We start from the raw sequence: 22,366 nt of genomic DNA, 5'->3' as shown, positions 1-22,366 counted from the left end.
ACATGAAATCATAATTATGAAAAATCCACAATTGTGAGATATAATTTCAAAATCATGAGAAACAATGTCAAATTATGATATAAAATTATGAAGTCACTAGAACTAGTACTAGAAATTAAGTGAGACAGAAAGTTGAAATTACAGAAAAACTAAGTCAAAACTGTCAGATATGTCAAAATCGAAATAAAAAAAGTTGTAATTGTGAGATAGGAAGTCAAAAGTAAAAGACTTTTGTTTTAAGGTCTTATAGCAACAAGCAATAAGTAACTTGCTGTAAAAAATAACCAGTTACTTTTGCAGAAACCTGGAGTGCTCACTCCATTCATATAAGCATGCATACATAGTCTTACACACATAGTTCAGCACAGTGCTGCGAAACAATCTAAAAAATGAACTAAAATAAAAAATAATAATAAAACAATTATGTAAATGACCAATGGCTCAGTTGTTTGCAGTGCTTCTTATTGGCATCAGAATTGCCACAAAATATGAGCAATATTTTATCAAAACTGTGAGTTATCTGTCAAAATCGAAAGATATTATAATTGTAAGTCACAATTTCAAAAGACTCAATATCGCTGATGTTAAAGACGAAAAATGAGGGGAAAAGTTGAAAGGAAATAAGCGTAACGCTCTGACATCTACTCTGAGCCATAACAATCTCAAATCTCACTCATCTGACCTCATCTATCACTCATGTTTTCCACCTGCAAGAGAGGACGTCAAAGAGTTCAAATTAAAGTTTGAGACATAAAGCTGCAAATGTAGGATATAGAGCTGCAAATATGTGAAATAAAGTCACAACTATGAGACGTCAAGTTTTAATTAAGAGAAACTAAGTCGCAATGGTGAGATATAACCTTGCCATCTGTAACATGGGGAGCATGACAACGCAGTTGAGGATCCAAATGGATTACTCTTTTGTCTCATCCTGTATTATACCTTTTTACTGTAGACTGGCCCTGCCACTTGGATCCTCAACTCCGTTGTCACACCTCCATGTTACACCATTATGTGAAATAAAGTTGCAACGTTGAGATATTAACTCTCAATTACAAGAAACAAAGTCACTATTTTCTTTTTTAAACTGTCAGGCATTAAGGGATTAGCATACAAATAATAATAATAATAATATTAGTTTGTCAAATATTTAATGGGATCTTTAGTAAGATCATTAATTAATGAGTTTAACCTATCAAGATCTCACTTTCTAAAGGATCACTGGAAGACCTGTCTACTGTAACAAGATGGGATGCTCTCAAAAACTCCCAAGGATCAAGGAACCACTATTATGAAAATAATTTGCTCTAAAGGACTTCACTGACATCCCCTTATCACTTACTCTGGATTACAAGAAAGTTCCCATTGAAAACAACTGGTCAGACAAACAGACAGATCTTTGCATCAACCCGCAGCAAGGTCTTAGCTAAGAGGATACGAAACAGAAAAATGCCAGAACTATACGGGAAGGGTTTTATTATCTGAAATCGAAAGACCTTTGAAATGCTAGATATTTTATGGACTGAAGCAGGTCTCACAGCTACAGCAGCGTTATATATACAGCATTTTCCTGAACTTAAATTTTCTGAAATATATCTCTACCAGCAGAGGAAAAGACTCAATATCGCTGATGTCAAAGACGAAAAATGAGGGGAAAAGTTGAAAGGAAATAACATAAAACTTTACATGCGTAACGCTCTGACATCTACTCTGAGCCATAACAATCTCAAATCTCAATCATCTGACCTCACCTATCACTCATGTTTTCCACCTGCAAGAGAGGACGTCAAGTTCATTATTCTAAGAGCGCATACAGCGAGACTCTGAAACAGCCTGGCATCAGCACAATACCGTTAGCATGAAATATCATATGTTTAGTGTGAATTTGAGCACAGAGATGGGGGAAGTGCAGGCTACACTTACCTCCACCCTTCACTTGCATTAACAGCCAAGTATTTACAACAGCTCAGACAGGAAGCACAACACACCTACTGACCCACGGCTTGCAGTGGCACGTAACGTTAAATGTGGCAACGAGAAGTTAGCAAATGTCCCCTTGAAGTCTCTAGGAAATGGAAACTTTGCAAAAACATTGTCAGTGATTCTCTGCGAGACATATGAAAACAAAAGTCATTGTATTCAGTGCTGAAAATATGATGACTCAGACATTTGGGGATCAGATCGGAAAACATGATCGATACCCGCCAGTGGATGGGCTCGGTGAAATCAGATAAAAGCAAACAATGTTGACAGGACTCTCATCTTTTAAAAGGATGTAGGTGTGAAAACAGTTAAGCTGCTCTGCACAACCACAGGGGGAAAATGTCACAGTACACTGAAAACACACAATTTTATTCCACTACCACCACTAGAGGCAGTGACTGGACAGACTGCAAAAACATGAGAAGGGCTGATGATGGGTGCCATGAAGAGATGAGGGGCACTTTTTCTTCTTCTTGCAAACACCTTCTTCAGATCTGATGGTATCATTATCTTCATCCTTACTCAGTTTTATCTCTGTCTGCTTCTCCGTTTGCATCTGTACCACCTCCAGGTCCAGGAGAAGTGGATTCACTGTATGGTAAGAAGAGATTCAAGGAGAAAAAAAAGTATGTGGTTTATAAAGGTACTGTGTAAAATCTCAAAATCAGGAGTGCAACCATATAAAGCAGGGTTAAGAATAACCAAGTTAACAGATTTAAGTGTCAAAAGCCCATGTTTGTGAAAATTAATATTTGCATACTTGTTTCCACTTTGAGTGATGAGTCTCCTGCAGGTTTCCATCTGCACATCCAGTCCTCTCTTCATACTGCACATCTCCATGTACTCATGAAGATGACGGTTCATGTCTGACTTTGCTGTGGCCAGTTCTAACTACAGAGGAACAGACTGCATAAGACTGGGACGACTGGCTTCTATATTTCCATTCATATGTACATTTATTCACTTTGCACTTAACAGCCAGTTAGAATGAAATGAAAATAGTCATATTTACTTGTAAAATATATGATTTCCTACTGTAGCTGCATCTTTAATTTTTTCAATGTTTATAAAACGAACTGTTATCCCACATGAGGTGAAAAATACTGCAATTTCTTTCTTTTCAATATAACGGTTGCTTTTCTAAAACAAGAATGCCTCGATGTATGCAGCCGAATCCTGTCAGGGTGTTTTTCCGAAACCCCAGAAGGGTTTATTTTGTGATAATGATCAGCTGACTGTAGATTATCTTGCTTAACATAATATTGCAATTGACGAATCAGAATCATCAGAATGAATAAAGCATGAATGTAAAGTAAAATTGTGGTTAATGTAAACTTTTTACCTCTATCTGGTCTATAGTCTCCTGATATTCCTTCTCCCTGTTCTGAAAAAGACATTCTGTGTCCATAATCACCTTTTCCAGGCACTCCTCCTGTTCAGACAGATAGATAGAGAGAGAGGGAGAGGGAGAGAAAGCCGACAAACACATTATCTCATACTGAACCATAAGCACTCACCAGCAGAGGAGATTTTTACCAAAGTGAAAAAAAATACAAGATTAATGACCCCAATGATGGAAAACCTTAAACACTTTGAATACTTTGAGCTTGCCATGAGATGCCACACACTTACAGCCAACATCGCATTGACTAATGTCAGTAATGTTTAATGTCGAACCACCCCCCATCAGCTCAGGCAGGCTGGCCAAACCAGGTTGAGGGTAGCCGCTGGGTCATAGACCTTTGGCGAGATAGGAACTGGTATGTCCTGAGCATGTGAAGACAGACTCCTGCGGACTGAGTGGATGAGGCCTATCAAAATAGGATCAATGGTCATGAAGGTGGTTTCTGCAAGCGTTGTGGTATGCAAAGAGAACGGCAAGACATGAAAGACACCCTGGTCAACCACTGCACTCAGCCCATCTCCAAATGTCTCGACTTTAGTCCTGCCACTGGAGCAAGATGGATTCTGGGAAAAGAGAGTGATGCTGACTATGCGCACTTCTCCTTCACTTTAATCCAATCCACTCGCAAGTCTTGACATCTTGACATCCTCCAACTCCTGTAAACCTTAAAGTCCTGTGGTGATAGGCGAGCGACGAAGCAGCAGGTATGGATTCACTGGAAGCTGTAGCCGCGGACCTGCACACGCTCAGGTCTAATGGTCGTCTTCTTGCTGACCCAAGCACCAGCTGGATTCAGCGTCTACCTGAGTGACTGAGCAGCCCTCTTTAGGATCGCACTGCTCACCTCCGTAGTATAAACATTGTTTGCTTCACAGAAACCTGGCAAGCATTCCACAGCTGGAGGGGATCCCATCTCATGCGGTCGAAAAACAAAGCTTCAAACAAAACGTAAGGTGACACAACTCAATATTGGCACATGGAACGTACACACGCTTCAAGACAACCCCTCAGCAGATCGACCAGAAACAAGAACAGCCCTGGTTGCAAGAGAACTCGCAAGATTTAACATTGATATTGTGGGCCCTGTGTGAAACTTGCCTAGCCAACGAATGGTCAGTTCACAGAAACAGGAGCAGGTTACACATTCTTCTGGTGTGGATGCAGCAGTGATGAACGTTGTGAATTTGGAGTTGGCTTTGCGGTTAAGAATTATCTTGTCCGCAAACTTGCCAGTCTTCCTAATGGCGTGAACAACCGACTCATGACACTACATCTCCCACTACTGAGTGGAAAGCATGCCACACCGATCAGTGCACACCCACAGTTTTATGAAGATCTTGATGCACTACTCTCATCCGTGAAGTGGATTCTACTTGGCGACTTCAATGCGAGATTAGGGTCTGATCACTCTGCCTGGAATCACTCTGCAAAAATGGAATCAGCAAATGTAACAGCAATGGCCTACTTCTACTGAAGACATGTCTGACTCATTATCTGATCATAATCAATACCATCTTCTGCCTGTACACTCACAAAAAGACATCCTGGATGCACCCACGCTCCGATCACTGGGATTTTATTGATTATGTCATCGTGCAGAGGACAGACAGACAGTATGTAAGGGTGACCAAGGCCATGCCGAGTGCTCACTGTTGGACTGACCACAGACTCATCATCTCAAAATTAAGCCTTTACAACAAGCAAAAGAGACGTCCACAGGGAAACAAAGCTGTTATTAAAAAGATAAATGTCAGCAAACTGAGGAATCCCAACACAGCAGCTTCACTAATAGAAGATCTTGACAACCAACTCTCAGAGCTGCAATTAGAGGGAACTGCTGAGAATTAATTGGAAGGCTTCTGCAGGGGTGATTCTAGGATTTTGTCAACTGGGGGGCACAAGTTTACTGGGGGGCCACGATTAATACAGAGGGGCCAATCTTGTGTTGTTTGAACTGTATATCCAAATCATTTCAAGAGTTCAGTAACCTTTAAAATCTGTAATAAACAGTGATACCCTATTATATTTTAATAGCAGTTATTCACTGCTCTAAATCAAAACAATCAAATAGAATTTGTATTAACTTTTCACTTTACAAAAGTGAAAGAAAAACTGTAATAAATAAAAGAATCCAATGTATGAACAGTGTACAACTCACAAATAATAATAATAATAGAATTTATTTATAATAGCCTTATATAATATATATATATATATATATATATATATATATATATATATATATATATATATAGCCTTATTTATATAAATGCAGAATAACATTAATAATTCATAGAAAAAAATACACAATTAATGAATTAATAAAACTAATATAAATTTAATATAATAAATTGTTTTTGTTTATTATCCACATCCCTTTCAATTTGCATAGCAGCAGTTGCAGTAAATTTGCATTGATGAATAAACAAAATCTACTTATGTCAAGGCTAATTAATCTTGAGCATATTGATTTAAAAATATCATATATCCATACTTTGTTAGATAGCTACTTGTTCAAAAAGGTAGCTTTAGTTTAACATGTAAAATATGTGGATCCTATAGAAACAGTTTAGAATAGCTTAATTAGTCCAGTGTTATTTTAGTATTAGTTATTTATATTGCTATTTAATCATGCATTAAATATTTATGTATGATATTTGCGGACATATGATGAACATATGATAAAGCCAGGAGCTAAATTATTTTTTTTCATTTTGATTACACACAAGATGAAAAAAGATGTTCAGAGGGATTTCAGCATATTTATATATTTTCGGCATATTTTTTTGTTTTTATTAAAATGTCTCATTAATCAGGCCAGTAATGATTTATTAACAAATTCCCCTGGAGATATCTTCAGAATACAGAATATAAGTGTATAACTGGAGAGTTTGGTGCACATAGCTGCTACATAGGCTAAGATGTTTGTACTGAAGAATGACAAAAAACTCATTTTGAGAAAACGGCATTTAAAAATTTGTAATGTAAAAGCTAATTATTTTTTTTAGTGGAAAACAGCTATTTACAGACACAATATCTTGTCAAATCCTTAGCAATCAACAATACAAACCAACTAAAACACATCAAAACCTATAACTCAGCATTTATGGCCTTTAACTAAACAGAAAAACGGTCAAAAACACTGTGGAAATGTCAGAGCACGTCACGTGATGCGTCTGAACGAATCACGTTGTCGGAAATTGGCATCAGCCAATGAGATTCACTTTTAGTGTTAAATGCCCCATTGTACTTTCAAAGTTGGTTGCTGATGAAAAGGAAATGACCATATTTGGATCCGAGAACATTTTAGTGATGGGCATTTCAGCTCTTTTTCGTGAGCCGGCTCATTTGATTCAGCTCACTGAAAAGAGCCAGCTCTTTTGGCTCACAAACGGCTCTTTAAAAAACAATAATGTTTTGACTATGAAAAACAATTCTAATTAAATTATTAAATGAAATCATACTCACAATTTCCTTAAAAATGCATTGATTTGTTATGAAAAAAGAATACTATTAAACATTTGCATTTAAATTACAACTTTTGAATCTATAGAAAACAACATTACAAAACAAATACAATCTGAATCTGAACAAGATAATAGAACCCATATTAAAGAAAAATAAATAACTGAAAGGATTAAACTGGTCCCTCTTTTTTTGGCATGTTATATAGTCAGCATGAACTATCTCAATAATTATGTTTTGTATAACTAGCATGAACACACACACACACACACACAATGCTGATCATATTTTAATTTTATGAGAGATTTGCATTCAGAAATGCAAGGGACTGATGATTATTAAAATTATTCCAAATGCTGCTGTGCTTCCGACTCACTTTCCTGCTTTTGTTTTGTTTTCAAAAGCTGTTGTGTTTTTCCTCTCCTCTTCTCCGAGTTTGACACTGTGTGTGTGGTGTGTGTGTGTGTGATGTCTTGGCCCCTCCCTCATGCCGTATAATTGGTTGACACCTCGTGTATGATTGACAGGAACAGAATGTGAGGCTGATCAGACAGTCGAAATATATATTTTTTTTGTTCTTTGAATTAATCAATTATTTTAAATAAAATAAAATGCATCCATTATTTCATTATTACATAATTATTTCATTTCTATAGGCTATATTATTTTTTTTAAATAGAGTCGGCTCTTCAGATATGCGAGCCAGCTCCCGTCATTCACCTACAATAGCCGGCTCTTAGAGTCGGCTCATTCGCGAACGACCCATCACTACTACAGGAGAGAGAGCAAGAGAGAGCCTTCCAGGGTGCAGACAGCAATCGCGGAGCACCATGGTGATTTAGAACACCAACTGAATTTATGAGAAATCTACAGACGCAAATAGACTAAAGGTGTAGTAAAATAAAGACCTATATGTGTATTTTGGACTTTTTTTCACCACAAGTCTGAAAGAAGACATGTTATTGAAGACAAACAGCCCCAAATCTCAAAATCGACCAGTAAAAAAAACAATGTTTTTGCATGTGTCTCACCCTTAGACTGTAAAAAAAAGTCTCAAGTGTGGAGCGTTAGATCATACGATTTGTTTCGTCACCTCACTTAAGTGAAAAAAGTCGCTAATCGACTGCATGATTCAATAATGACATTAGAATTGCAATTATACTTTTTTTAAACCATTGCTTTAAATTGCGTTGTTGCCTATATCGGCGCGTTCGGCTGAAAAATAAGTAAATCGTAACGCAGTAAACCCCTTTTACATTCAGCATCAGAGGAGCATAGTAAATATAATGATTAGCATCTTGGTCTGCTCTAGGAGATAACATCGTCATCGAACCTGGTCTGTCTAACACCGAAAGACGTTAACGTTAGTACCAAACACTTCTTGCACTGCAACAACTCGCTAATCGAAAAACATAAGCTATATAAAATATATCAACTTACCGTGTCCTTTTTTTCATTGGAAAACAGCAGCTCGCTATTCTTGGTCCTCGTTGAGAAGCATCGCGACGCAATCATGAGTTATTTACTAAACTGAAAGATTATGATTTGAATTTGTGAGTGACAGACAAGTAGAAGGGTGGGGGCACACTGGGGGGCCAATCAGTTTTCAGGAGGGGCCAGTGCCCCCATGGCCCCTCCCCTGGCTACGCCACTGGGCTTCTGGGATATTGTGCATTCCGAACTAAAGGTTCTTGGCCCTCACACAGGAAACAGCGGGACTGGTTTGACAAAAACGATGAAGAGATCCAGACCCTACTTGCTGAAAAGTACTGCCTTCACCATGCTCATAAGAACGACCCATCGTCAACAATTAAGAAAAATGCCTTCAATAACACTTGCAGGACCATACAGAGAAAGCTTCACAAGATGCAGGACTCCTGGTTGAGTGCAGATGAAATCAAGAAGTTTGCTGACATAAATGATGCCAAACTGTTCTATGAAGCCCTCAGGGAGCTCAGTATGGACCTCAGCTCTCAGGGAGCTCCCCTATACTGGACTCAGTGTAACTGTCATTACTGAGAAGACTGATTCTACAGTGCTGGGCTGAGCACTTCCAATCCATACTGAACCGCCCATCTTCCATCAATAATGAGGCAAATAACAGAATGCCCCAGGTGGATATCAACTACAGCCTGGATGTCCTACCATCAGAGACTGAAACCTTACAGGCCATTAGCCAGATGTCCAGTGGCAAGGCCCCAGGATCTGACACAGTCCCAGTGGAAGTCTATAAGGCTGGTAGTGCAGTGCTTGTCGACAAACTCACTCAGCTCACTCACTCGCCCATTGTACACCTCTATAATAGGAAAGGAAATTGACAAGTCTGCAATTATCATATAGGAATATCACTACTGTCCATCGCAGACAAGATCCTTGCACGAGTGTTGCTGAATTGCCTGACTGACCACCTGGAACAGGGTCTATTACCCAAGACACAGTTCAGCTTCCCTAAGGAGCATGGTGGACATGATCTTCGCAGCCCGACAGCTCCAGGAGAAGTGTCAAGAGCAGAATCATAAACTGTGCATCATCTTCGTGGATCTAGCCAAGGCTTTTGATAATTTCAGTCGTGAAGGTCTGTGGCGCATTTTGTCAAAATTTGGGTGCCATGACAGATTCATTCTGATGGTATGTCAGTTCCACGATGGCTTGATGGCTCGTGTTCTGGACAACAGAAAAGCTTCAGAGGCTTTTCCCATCTCAAATGGCATCAAGCAAGAATGTGTGTTGGCACCGACCCTGTTCACCATGATGTTTTCATCCATGCTTTCAGATGCCTTTCAGAACAGTTCTTTGGGAGTTAGCCTGAGATATGGGACAGATGGGAAACTGCTCAACCTGCGAAGACTCCAGGGTGTCACCAAGATAATGGAGACTGCTACGAGACCTCCTTTTTGCTGAAGACTCTGCCCTGTATGCTGGATCAGAGAAGGAAATGCAAGCATGGACAAATTCATAGCAGCATGCGACAACTTCGGCCTCCTTATTAACACAAAGAAAACCAAAGTGATGCACGAGCTAGCTCTGAAAGCCCAACACCAGGAGCCCACCATTACAGTGAAGGGACAGAAGCTGCAAGCAGTGGACCAATTTACATACCTTGGCAGCACTCTCTCCCACGCAGTGACAACTGACATCAAGGTCAACTGCAGAATTGCCAAGGCTTGGCAATCATAACAGAGGTCATTTGCATAAAAGTGTTAAAGTTACTGTAGCAAAAACAGTCTGTTTAATTTTTAGAACTGGAAAATGTTCATTAAGAAGTTTTAAAATACATTTTATTATATGGACCCTTGAATATTTAAAAAGCCTATTAATCATGGGGAACTTTTCATATGTACAAAAACATGACAATGTACAACGTTTACTAAATGAGGGTGAGGATATGTGTGTTTATAGGCTTCAGCTTATATGTGCATGGGCATGTCTCTTGTATATGGAAGTGGAAGTAGTAAGAAATAACAAGAACTGTATTTCAACCACAAATATCAACCACATATAGGCCAGACTGAATCCAGAATGCAGTGCACTAACCTCCCCCTGACTGGTGTCTGTTGTTAAAGTGCATCCTGGGAAATCCTCCCATAGAAGAAGCGTCTCCTCTGTCTCTTCCCAAGCCAGAGAGTCACAGTCATCCTCAAACTCACACTCACGCCTGGCAAAGACATGGTTAAGTTACTACAATAGTTATAAATAGACTGTAAAAAGAACAGTTAGGAACCACAGGTCTGACCAAACACTGCAAAGCATTTTTAATCGCTCACAGTTGGGTCAACATTCTCTGCATCTCTTCATTGATCTGGAGGGTTGAAGGGGTGCACACTTCATCCTCTCGCACACCACCTCCATCACTCTCAGAAGTGCTGACCGGCTCATCTGTCTCGCTGCCATTGGCAGGTTGTGAGGCTTGTTTGCGGGCACGAGAGGCGATGACATTCTGAGGGCTGGGAACCTGAGATGGCAAGAGAAAGAGAAAAGGTTAGGCCATTTCATAACCTTAACATATCTGACCCAACATAGTACTGAAACAAACATGCAAAAAGATATTTAGGTTAGACTGCTCCGCTCTTCTACCCATAATGCAATAGACATCAGTTCTCTGTCTCAGACACTACAGCTGGCATCAGCAGAAACTCACAGTAGCTGAGTCAGTGACATGGGGGTGGAGGCTGGGATGTCATATGAATTACAAGGGTGCAAGATTACAAGATTATAGATGATGTTCAGTGCAGAAAATCATTTTGGTTTGTTTTCCAGTAATAAGATTGAAACTGAAAACTACACATTTACTTGAGAATCATCAGGCATTAAATTGCACGTGTACTAAGCACAAATTAGTTAGATTTGTGCTGAAAACAGGTCGTCAAATTTATTTTTATTGCGCTTTTCACAGTATACATTCTTTATAGAACATCAAATTGTAAATGTTTATAATATCCGTAGGCGGAGCATGTTGGCCATGGCACTAAATGTCACTAAATTGGACAAAAATGCCCCTGCACAAACAAATTAAATAGAATACGTCTGTTGCTAACAAAGTGTTAATGAATAGAAAGTGTTGACTGTGGCATTAAATTAACATGCTCATGTTACACGTATTTCATTTTAGGTGTTTTTGCAGTGTTGCGCATTATAACCAATTAAACATTATTCTGTTGAGCTTAGGAATGCAATGGCCAATCAGAGATGTTCAGATGAGTCATCGCTGAAACTCATCAGCTTTGTTGAATGCATGCACGTTCGATGATTGATATCCGCAAATTCTCTCATCATAAACAACCAAGTGAAAATGTACGTACAATGTAAGTAAGAGATTCATTTCGCAGTGTAGACAGCTTCAGTGATTATAACAATAGTTTTGTTTTTAGGACAGAATTTAGGACAAATTTAGTGTTAATGTCATTTCTGTACAGAATTTATACCCCGTTTGAATAACCATGGGAAGGAAACGTTATATTATTATAAGTTTTTAATGTTGTAATTAAATTGTAATCACATTAAACACAAATTCAATCACATTAAACATATTTTATTAGCCTACATGTCACCCATGTCTGGTTCTTGCCTAAAAAGACACAGTAGTTAATAGATTAGGCTGCTTTTAGCCTGGCTAGCCTGGTTCACCATCCGCCTATGATAACATCTTAATATTTCTATAGTTACATATTGCACCACTATAGAGCAGTATTACAAAAAAGTAAGTGTCTGAGATTCTTTTGATTCATTCTTGTCTTAATAATACATAAAACTGTGCAAAATAATTAAAAGATTTATAACATAATTTTGTATTTCAGAAATATTGTGGAAAAATTTCGAAAAAGTTTTGAAATTAAGAATTTTGTATAAAAAAATAGTTAAAATCAGTCCACAATGAAACAGAAAGTGGGCAAAAAAGTTCAATATCTATACTTGCAAAAAGTATTTTTTTTCACAAACAGTATGTGTACTAATGATAAACAGTATGTCTACTAATTTACTAATTTTTTTAATTATTTCATTTTGTTTGAAATAATGTGCCATGATATATAGTAAAGTTTAAGCCAGTTTGATTTACATATTATTTAAACGTTTATCAAAAAAGGGAAGAGCGTTTACCAAAAGCTGCAGACTTTGTAATGTTGGATCATTCACAGTGGTTTCTGAATTTAATAGTAATTTTGCATCCTCAAAGCCTCTTTCATATTTAATTAAATTTTGATCCTTAAGTAATTTTATCATCTTTAAGAATTTTTTGATCTGTTATTATTATTTTTTTTTGTTTTATTACAAAGCACCAACAAATTTCACCGACACATATCAACAGTAGAGATTAAAATAGTATAACTGTAATGTCTGAGTAACAGAAAAATGAGGAAGTGCAGATGTGGGAGTGTGTGAATACCTTAAAGATCTTGATTGGATCTTCACAGCTTCTTTGTTGGGCGACATCACACAGGCGAGCTGTGATGTCAATGCGTCTGCAGATGTCCATGTCCACTTTCATGGCCTTTTCCTGGATCTTACTGTCTAGCTCCGACAGGTTCTGTATTTGCGGGGGTATTTGTTTGTCATTTGAAAGAAGAATAATTCGATAACTAATAACAACACATTTCTAGGTAATCTATTTAATATTCATGATGCTGGAGTTTCAAATTATATGAAACTGAAACCATAGTGGCATTTCTATTGTGGCTCACAATGAGGCAAACTTTGATGTCTGTATCGTTCCTTGCATTTACGGCGAACAGCATGTATGTATTAAACTCATTCACAAAACAAGCTTTTTTTAACTCTTTGAACTCTGATATGTCATTTCTGGGAAAGGTATTGATACATAGGATGGTAATGTTTCATTTTCAGATAATAAATTCCATGAATCACTAATAGTGTGTGCTAAAAGTGCTAATAGTGGAAAATATGGAGGTGGGAAATTCTAAGTGTACTCAGTGCATGCACTTGTGTGTGAGGATTTATGTGAACAAAGGCACAAAGCTCATTCATTTCTTCAGAAAATGTGATAATGACTGTGTCTGCTCTCAAAAAACGTGAGTGATATGAGTGTAGCTGCTATGAAACACCCTGTTGTTTATGAGCTAGCCGGAAACAAACCCCTGAGTGTGTGTGATTTGTTGATTTTAACTCTTCATGAGCAATGCAGTTAAATCAAATGGCTGTCATATAAAGCTTAGACCATCGTAAATTGAATGAATTTCTGTGCATCACCTTGCTGGTTTGTGCTGGTTAGAGCTGCTCTTAGTGCTATTCAACCAATATGATCTTAACACCTAATATCTTGTGTATATTTACGTTCAGAGCAATTAAATAAAAATGCATGTAAAATAATGGAAAATTTATATTAAATGCAATTAGCTTTTAGCTACTTTAAGTACATCTTTATATGTAATTTCATAATTATTTTGATTGTAATAGTAATTACGGTATATTAAAAGTAATTCAATGTCATTTCTATTGAAACTTGTATGTCAGTTATTTAAATATATTTGCAATTACACATTTGAGATGATGAAGTTGAAATTTAGTACATTTAAAATATATGAAAGAGATGGATCACCCAAAAATTATGTTGGACTTCTACAGTATGGGGGAAAAAATGTTATGGATGTCAATAGCTTTTACCAACCTTTTTTTGGTTACCAACATTGTTCAGAATATCTTCTTTTGTTTTCAACAGAAGGAAGAATCTCATACAGTTTGAAACAACATGAGGCTGAGTAAATGATGACAGAAATGTCATTTTGGGGTGAGCTATCCTATTTTAAACATAATACTAAATAACACACTATAAGTAAAGTTAAAATCAAGCACTTTAAATGTGCTTTAGTATTTTAGTCAACAAGTACACATCAGTATAAGTTTAGTTCTTTATAGCATGAAACAAATTATTACAATATAATAAATTAAAATCTACTTATAAAAAATCTTTTAATTTGACATTATTACAAAGAGCATTTTTTTGAAAGTGTGGTTAAGTCTGTTGAGAAACATGAAAGTGTCCTCCCAAGTTCACTTAAGTGGCCTTTTATTTAATTAATTATCTGCAAGGACAGTTTTGTTTAATCTACATGAAAGATGTGATGTAAAGTCCATATTTAATAAATTAAGCACATAAAATTAACTAAATAAATTATATTTTTATTATATTATTATAAAGGAAGTATAGCTGGGGTGACACGAGGGGTGAGTAAATGATATAATTTTAGATGATAATTTTCATAACTGTGTTTGAGTGGACTGAGAGTGTGTTCTGCTGCTCACATTGCTCATGAGGCCTTTAAAGAGCACGAGTTCAGCTTTCAGCTGTTTCACCTGGAGGGCCAACTCATCCTGACACACCTCACTCTCCTGTAGGTCCTACACACATACACAAATGATATTTATATAATATATTAGTGTATATAATTATTATAATCGTTGCCTTTAAATGTCTATACACTGACAGTTTAAATCTGTTGAAAACGTATTTAAATTTTGATCCCAAAAGTAAAACATTCCAAAAGTCTCAAGCTGAAATGAATCACCTGGAGTTTCTTATGTTTCAATTGATCAGAATTGAAAGTAAAAAACATATTAGAATAATTTCTGAATGATCATGTAACACTGAATACTGAAATAATGGCTGCTGAAAATTCAGCCTTTTCCACAGGAATACACTATATTTTAAAATATATTAAAATAGAAACAGTTGTTTTAAACTGTAAAAATATTTCACAATGTTACTGTTTTAATGTATTTTGATTGAACCAATGCAAAAAAAGGAAGGCGATCTTTTGGCTTGAAAAGGTGTTCCTCACCTCATGTAGATCATTCATTCTCTGTTCCATGTCCATTCTCATGGTGTATTCTTCTTCCCATCTGAGAGCAGAAAACCAGAACATCAGAACCAACAGCATTGTTTGTATCCAGATGTACCTCTTATTATGACATATGGCAAAATACATTTTTGGGCCCCTCTTCCCTGTTTTAATCCATGGAAATCTTAAAAGTGTTCTCTACGCCAGAATCACGTTACTGATTACAAAATGATTTAGAGCTACTAATGAAGACTTGAGCCTTTAGAGGAATACTTCACCCCAAAATGTACATTTTGTCATTAATCAGTCCGTAAGAGCTTAATTCGTCTTCAGAACACAATTTAAGATATTTTGGATGAAAGCCGTGAGGCTTATGACTGTCCCATAGACTTCCAAATAAATAACACTGTCAAGGTCCAGAAAATTATGAAAAGCATTGTCAGAATAGTCCATCTGCCATCAGTGGTTCAACCGTAACATTATGAAGCGACGAGAATATACTGTTTGTAAGCGAAGAAAACAAAAAATAATGACTTTATTCAACAATTCCTTTGTCAAAAGTCTCCTCTGTGTCTCTCCACATCACTCAAAACTGCATTCGCACTTCTGTATCACTTCTGTATGTGCACTGGACTGTGAGTCATACTGTATGTGTGTGTGTTTTTATGAGAAAGAGCAGGAGAAAGAAAGTGTGCTGTTTGTAGAGAATAAAACGTAATTTTGTCTGAAAAAATGGTCGTATGGTTTGTTCGATTAATTTGCTTGGTTAATGTCTTATTTAGTTTTGCTTCTTTTGCTGTTGTAGGTATCCTATAGAATTAATAACTATTAATTGATTGTACTAGGGGCCCCCTGGGACTTGTAAGCATAGCACATTCCTAGAATGTCTACCCTTACCAAATAGTAGTATACTTCAAGTTTATTTTACTAAGTATATTTAAGTAAAGTTCAAGTATATTTTTAAGTATACTTTATGTAGCAAGTATACAAAAATCAGGATTCTAGTAGTGTACTTGTAAGTGTACTGTTTCAGTACTCCTTGGCCCACTTTCTAGTATATAAAAGTATACTTTTAAGTAGTTTAACTAGTTTACCTCTATGTTTGTAGTTTGTGCTGCAATTATACTAAAAGTGAACTTACAGTATATGTATACTGATAGTTTACTAAATACTTTGTACACTATGAAGTATAGTCTCGGTAAACTACTAGTTTTATACTGCAAGTATACTCATAAGTTTTATTTAAGGGAACTCTACATCATACTTTAAGTATACTATTACTGTATGTCCCTATTTAGGTTTGAATTTGTATATATTTTGTTGTATGAATATCTGAACATAGAAAACATCCAAAGAAAGAACAGGGTATCTGCTTGTAAACAAAAACATCTTATTCTAGCTTCATGCATTTTTTTTAAACACTTTAATGTGGGAAAGTTTCATAAAAAATAAAGAAATAACATTTTGAACAAAAAGCTGAAAAAATACTATGAATTGGATTCAGAATGATAACCAAAACATAGATGGAGTCGATCAACACCCCAAAGGTTGACTGTAATTATTACCTCTTCATCGGTCGACATTTTATTCCATAATGTTACAGTTTTGATGCTGTTTCATGTCAGATGACCGAGTTACATGTGTTAGTATCTGTTGTTTTTTTCTTCTTCACTGGTGTTTTTTGGGAAATTCTGTGCAGAAGATGTGTACTAGCGCCCTCTACCGTATAATAATGAAAACACAGATTCTAGGAGTATAGCTCAAATAAATTTAGAATTTTTGTAAGTATAAGTCAAGTTTACTTAAATGTCATTTTAAGTATATTTCTGAGGAGTACATAAAGCCCATTTCTGAGAAGTACTAAACTAAAAGCATACTTTCCCATTTTTAGTTTAAAAGAAGTATACTAATAGCACACTTGAATTAACTTCTTTTTCGTAAGGGTATGTAAAAATCCAGCCCTGTCTGTGTCCCAACAACAGGAACATTTAATGTCAATGCTAAAAAAAGAAAAGAAAAGAAAAAGGTGGTCCATACAACTTCTGCAAAATATTTCCTTCTTTTTACATCCTTTTTTTTCTTTTTTAGCGTAAAAGCTTCAGCCTCCATTCACTGTAATTGTTTGCAAAAGTGCAACCAGTACATTCGTCAAAACTTCTTCTTTCATGTTCCACATAATAAATGACATGAAAGTGAGTAAACAATGGCAAAAGTTTCTTGTTTGTGCAAACTAATCTTTTAAATACTATATAAAATCCATATCAAATAAATACAATTTAATGCTGCTAGGAAAGATCTTGTGTCAAGCAGGAAGAAACAAATGCAAAACATTTACTGTATTACTCTTGTTACAGGAAAACATACTTATATTCAGTGTGTGTGTGTGTGATCTTAAAGTGTAAGTGTTTGAGTATTCTAGCTCAACCTAAGTGCATCCATTCAGTCCTTTTAAATGCTCCATCAGCCCAGTCAGCCCTACAGTAATTTACTGTATGGCTGTTCAACAGTAATGTTGTCCAGTGGAGTAGTATAGTGCAGTGACGTGGAACCAAACAAGCCCTGTACTTATGTAAAGCTACTTAACATTCAAAGCATTGCAGTAGCCTCTACATTTATTCAACTTCCTCACTGGACTGCAAGGTTAGTTTTAGGCCGTGCATTACTGCCAATTCAAGGTGCAAACATACAATTACAGAGGGAGCGACAGATAACAGGAGCCAGTAGAGAACAGAGAGAGAGAGAAAGAGAGAGAAAGAGATTGCTTCTCTGCAGCTTCTCTGAGTCCTTATGCATGTACTGCAATGCAGATATAACATCCATCACTGCTGCTGGATGCTGTGGCTGATTGTAATGGAGCATCTTAGATGAGACAAATTATACAAATTGCAAGTGTGTTTAATTTCAGAAATGTTAATGTGAATCTAATGTGCTTTTTATTTAAGGTCAGTATGATTTGCATTATATTTTTGAAAGAAATCTCAACCATATTTATTTGATCAAAAATGCAGTAGAACAGTAATATTGTGAAAAATTATTCCAAATAAAAATGATTGTTTTAGATTCTAACATATTTTATGTCATTTATTCCTGTGATGGCAAAGCTGAATTTCCAGTCTTCAGTTTCACATAATCCTTCAGAAATCATTGTATTATACTGTACTGATATGCTGATTTGATGAAACAGTTTTCATATTACTGTTAAAAATAGCTACTTTGTGGAAACCTTCGTAAAAAAATTTTTTCATTCTTTTAAAAATAGAAAGTTCAAAAAAAATTTATATTAACTGTTTCATTAAATAATGCATTGGCAGATTTTAGCTGTTTATGACTGTTTTGTTATATTTGTGGATATGAACCGTGTGATTGTTTAGGATCTGAACACAGACTGTGAACCAGGCCCAAGTACTCTCTGGTCTGAATAGAAGCAAATCCCTGCATCCTTGTTTCAACATCTAGTGTAAATCTGTAGCAGCAAAGGGGGATTAATGTGCTTGCCACCCTTTTGAAATGAAATATTTAAGAAGAAAAAAAGAGCATCAGGGAGGTCGGGCACTGACGTTGAGTGATGGGACCTTTACAGTCACAACAATTTCTTTATGGACTGCTTTGTGCACAGGCTATCTTGGGACAGAAAAGAATTTCACAAAACTGTTACAACAAAGCTGGTTTTCAGTGTAGCATTAGGTTTTTAGAAAAGGGTGTCCACATCCTTTTGGCCATAAACACTAACATTCTAAATTTCAAAATAAATACTATCATTCATTTAAAGTCAAATAAATGCCGTTCTTATGACATTTCTATTACTGTTTTTACTTTTCCATTTTCCATTCTATTTTCTATGGAATCCTGAAAAATGTATCCCAGTTTTTACAAAAAAATGTTACGTAATAATCAGGCTAAAGACTTCAAGTTTATTTTACTAATTAAACGTATTGGCTGCTGAATATTCAGCTTTGCCATCACAGGAATACATTACATTTGAAAATATATAAAAATAGGCGGTTATTTAAAATTATGATATTATTTCACAATGTTCCAATAAAATTATTTACTGTATTTTTAATCACAGAATTATTGGTGATCATGAGAAGAAGAAAAAAACTTGTGTGAAATAAACAGAAATTATTAAATATCATTCTTCATTGTGTTCAAAAAGAGTTCGGAAAACATGCCTTGATTATTTTTAACAAGATTTTTTTTTTGCTATATCATAGACAGATAGAAAAACCCTTTCGAGGATGAGAGCCACAGACAACAAAAGATTTCTTACTAAATTAGAAAGCCAAAACAGAACATACATCTAGAAAAGAAAGTCTGAGTAGAGCTGAAACCAGAGCAAATGGTGAAGCAGTCAGACGGCGAGACGCTGAACACAAGATAACATCTGTTATGGAGAGCAAAAGGGTTTAAGACAGAGAGCCAAAATGACTTTTCTGCTTTTCAACAGTTTTTGACCTGTCCTGATGAGTCAACAGATTGTAATGAGTTTGCAAATCGACAGTCCGTCCAAGCCCTAAATGAAGCTGCTATATGTGTCTGACAGCAGGTGGAATGTGGAGCTCCGACTGCTGCAGGTCTGGACACAAAGAGCTGTGACACTGACTGAATACCATCATTTATGAGAAACACGGCCGTTATTTCCCCTCCAGCTGATTCTTATCGACTATTTACAGTACATATGATCTTCCTTGCTTTAGCTTCTCATGTTCACCTCTAGCTTTTTGAAACTACTAAAATCCCTCGGTATATGTTACAGTGCCCAGTCTCCACCCATCCTAAAAACCTCTTCATATCACCTTCACATTTATCCCATAGATTTTGCAATAGTCTGTTCAAATAACTTAAGCAGTCATGAGAAATAAGGACCAAAATATATACTTCATGTCTCTGCACATGACTACTAGCAGATGAAGTATATGATTTATAGTTTGTTTTATCCCACAAAAGTCACAGCTCGCTCTCTTTCATGACCAATATTACTTTGTTGTTGTCTTGAACACCTGCAGGGTCGAGCCTTTTCAGGTTTGAAAAGAAACCACTTCATGTGAGGCTGTGTCTGCAGTCTGCTCTGCATTACAGCAGGGATGTTCGTGACAGATGCACAGGTTATCAGAGGTCAGAGCGAGTCAGGAGCAGAACTGAAATAACCCAGTGTGCAGGTGTCTTATCCTCCTGGGATCCAGAAATAAGGCTTTGCCACTGAGATTTGACAATATATGCAGCCTGAGTCCTCTATAGAGAAAATCGTTAGAATTTTTCTAGTTTAATACATTCTGATTACAAATTAAAATCTATCTATCTATCTATCTATCTATCTATCTATCTATCTATCTATCTATCTATCTATCTATCTATCTATCTATCTATCTATCTATCTATCTATCTATCTATCTATCTATCTATCTATCTATCTATCTATCCCACAATCTTTTCATTTCCAGGTTTGAATTAAAACATGCATCTCAGATTTTCAATGTTTAGTTGTTCAACTATTACTTATTAACTCCTTATTTTTGAACTTACAGTACTGCTCAAAAGTTGGGAATAATTAGTATAATACGTTTGGAAAATATTTTTTTTGTCATTGTTTTTGAAAAATGTCTAATATGCTCACCAAGGCTGCATTTATTTGATCAAAAACACAGTAAAAACATTAATATTGTGAAATGTTGTTACAATTCACAATAACTGTTTATTATTTGAATGTATATTTCAAATGTAATGGCAAAGCTGAATTTTCAGTGTTACACCAGTTTTAGTGTATTATTTATTTATTTCGTTTTAATTATCAGTGTTCAGCCATAACATCAATCAATTATCGGCTTATCAGTGTCAGGTACAATTTGAACATTTATATCATATATTAAGAAAGAACATACAAAATAGTTTCTAGATCTCAGGAGGTCATTCAGACTGGCAGCAATCATGTCTTAAAGCCAGCATGATTTTTTGAAGCAGAGGATGTCATATGGACCCAACACAGAAACATCTTTCTCATTCACAAACATTTAGCCACAAAAAAGCATCTATATTCTCCATATTCACCTTCGCTTGTACTCATCCCTCTCCCTTTTGATTTTGGCCAGGACGTTGTAAAGTGCTCTGATCTCTGGGGTGATGGTGTCTATCTGGACACCCACGCCGTCCGGGTGGACCCACGACACTCCGGGACTGGTGACCCGAGTCTCTGACCCGCTTCCCAGTTTACGGGTGTGATTGTAGGACCAGATAGTCCCCGGGAGGAAGCGAGGGGGAAGGTTGGGAGACGTCCCGGTGCCAACGCTGCTCACATGCGGAGCATTGTTGGAGTTATTGGTGTTGGCCGAGGCGGGTTGGGTGGTGGGTGTTGAAAGACTAACCATAATGGTTGGGTTCCTATTGGTGTTTGGGCCAGTTGTGGTCTCATCGTCAGCTTTATTGGGCTCAAGCTTGAGGACAGTTGTCAGAGAAGGCATTAACAACGTAGTGGGTCGTTTAGCAGAGTTGTTGGTGTTTTGAAAGGACAAAGACCCAGGCCGGACAGCGATAGGCCCAATAAACCCAGTCTGCACACCAACTTCTTTGGTCTTTCCATCCTCCACACCTCCACTTGTGTTTTTGCAGTCTAAAGCCTGCTGTAGCTGTAACTCCAATATCTTATTGCGTCTCTCCAGTTCATGCACTTTAGCCAGAAAGCATCGGAACCGCAGATTGAGGGTCTTCAGGACGCTTATATTGGATCCCAGGTCATTCCTCAATGCCATGGCTGTAGGTGGAGGAGGTTGGGACCAGTGGAAGGATGGACTGAAGTGCAGATAAGAGGATCCCGTGAGGTCAAGTGCGGTTTGGGGGACGCCAGCAGGGCTGGGTTGTTCCCCGAGGAAAAACGAGGATGGGTCAGGAGCTCCTAGGACAGCAGCCTCAGGGAGCAAACCGGAGGGAGAATCGGGATGACCGGGTCCTTCAGGATGCTGATGCTGTTGGTGCTGCTGCTGCTGATAATGATGATGGAGAGGAGAATGCATGCTACGGCACGGAAAACTGAAGCGCTGCAGATCGGGCATGAACACAGCTATGCCTGACTCTTAAAAGAATTAACGGCTTGATTTCAAAGCTCAGTGGTGTTTAGCGACCCAGTGACACGGCGATGTCCACATTTAACTCGTTTAAGCCTTATCTAACGAGATAGGAGTATCGCCGCCTGCCCGCAAATGCTAAGTAAAGAGGGCTAGACGCTGATGGA

At 37.0% G+C, this 22,366-nt stretch overlaps 1 protein-coding gene across 1 annotated transcript in view; it reads right to left on the bottom strand.

The window, feature by feature from the left end:
• Window positions 1-973: 973 nt before the first annotated feature.
• The window catches only part of LOC132102813 (non-homologous end joining factor IFFO1-like), a 21,885-nt gene continuing 492 nt past the window's right edge, over window positions 974-22,366 (bottom strand). The window contains exons 1-9 of the mRNA XM_059507472.1: window positions 21,190-22,366; window positions 15,145-15,205; window positions 14,609-14,704; window positions 12,735-12,875; window positions 10,618-10,805; window positions 10,388-10,508; window positions 3,326-3,415; window positions 2,744-2,874; window positions 974-2,574 (exon numbers count right to left, since the gene is read on the bottom strand). The exon at window positions 21,190-22,366 is cut by the window's right edge and continues 492 nt beyond it. Coding sequence (XP_059363455.1) covers window positions 2,502-2,574; window positions 2,744-2,874; window positions 3,326-3,415; window positions 10,388-10,508; window positions 10,618-10,805; window positions 12,735-12,875; window positions 14,609-14,704; window positions 15,145-15,205; window positions 21,190-22,187 — 1,899 coding nt within the window. The 5' untranslated portion in view covers window positions 22,188-22,366 and the 3' untranslated portion in view covers window positions 974-2,501. The remainder of the gene's footprint in view (window positions 2,575-2,743; window positions 2,875-3,325; window positions 3,416-10,387; window positions 10,509-10,617; window positions 10,806-12,734; window positions 12,876-14,608; window positions 14,705-15,144; window positions 15,206-21,189) is intronic.

The sequence above is a fragment of the Carassius carassius genome, chromosome 24, assembly GCF_963082965.1.
Source record: "Carassius carassius chromosome 24, fCarCar2.1, whole genome shotgun sequence".
NCBI classification, from domain to species: Eukaryota; Metazoa; Chordata; class Actinopteri; order Cypriniformes; family Cyprinidae; genus Carassius; species Carassius carassius.
The sequence above is the reverse complement of the archived record's forward strand: the minus strand, read 5'-3'. Positions and strand labels throughout refer to the sequence as shown.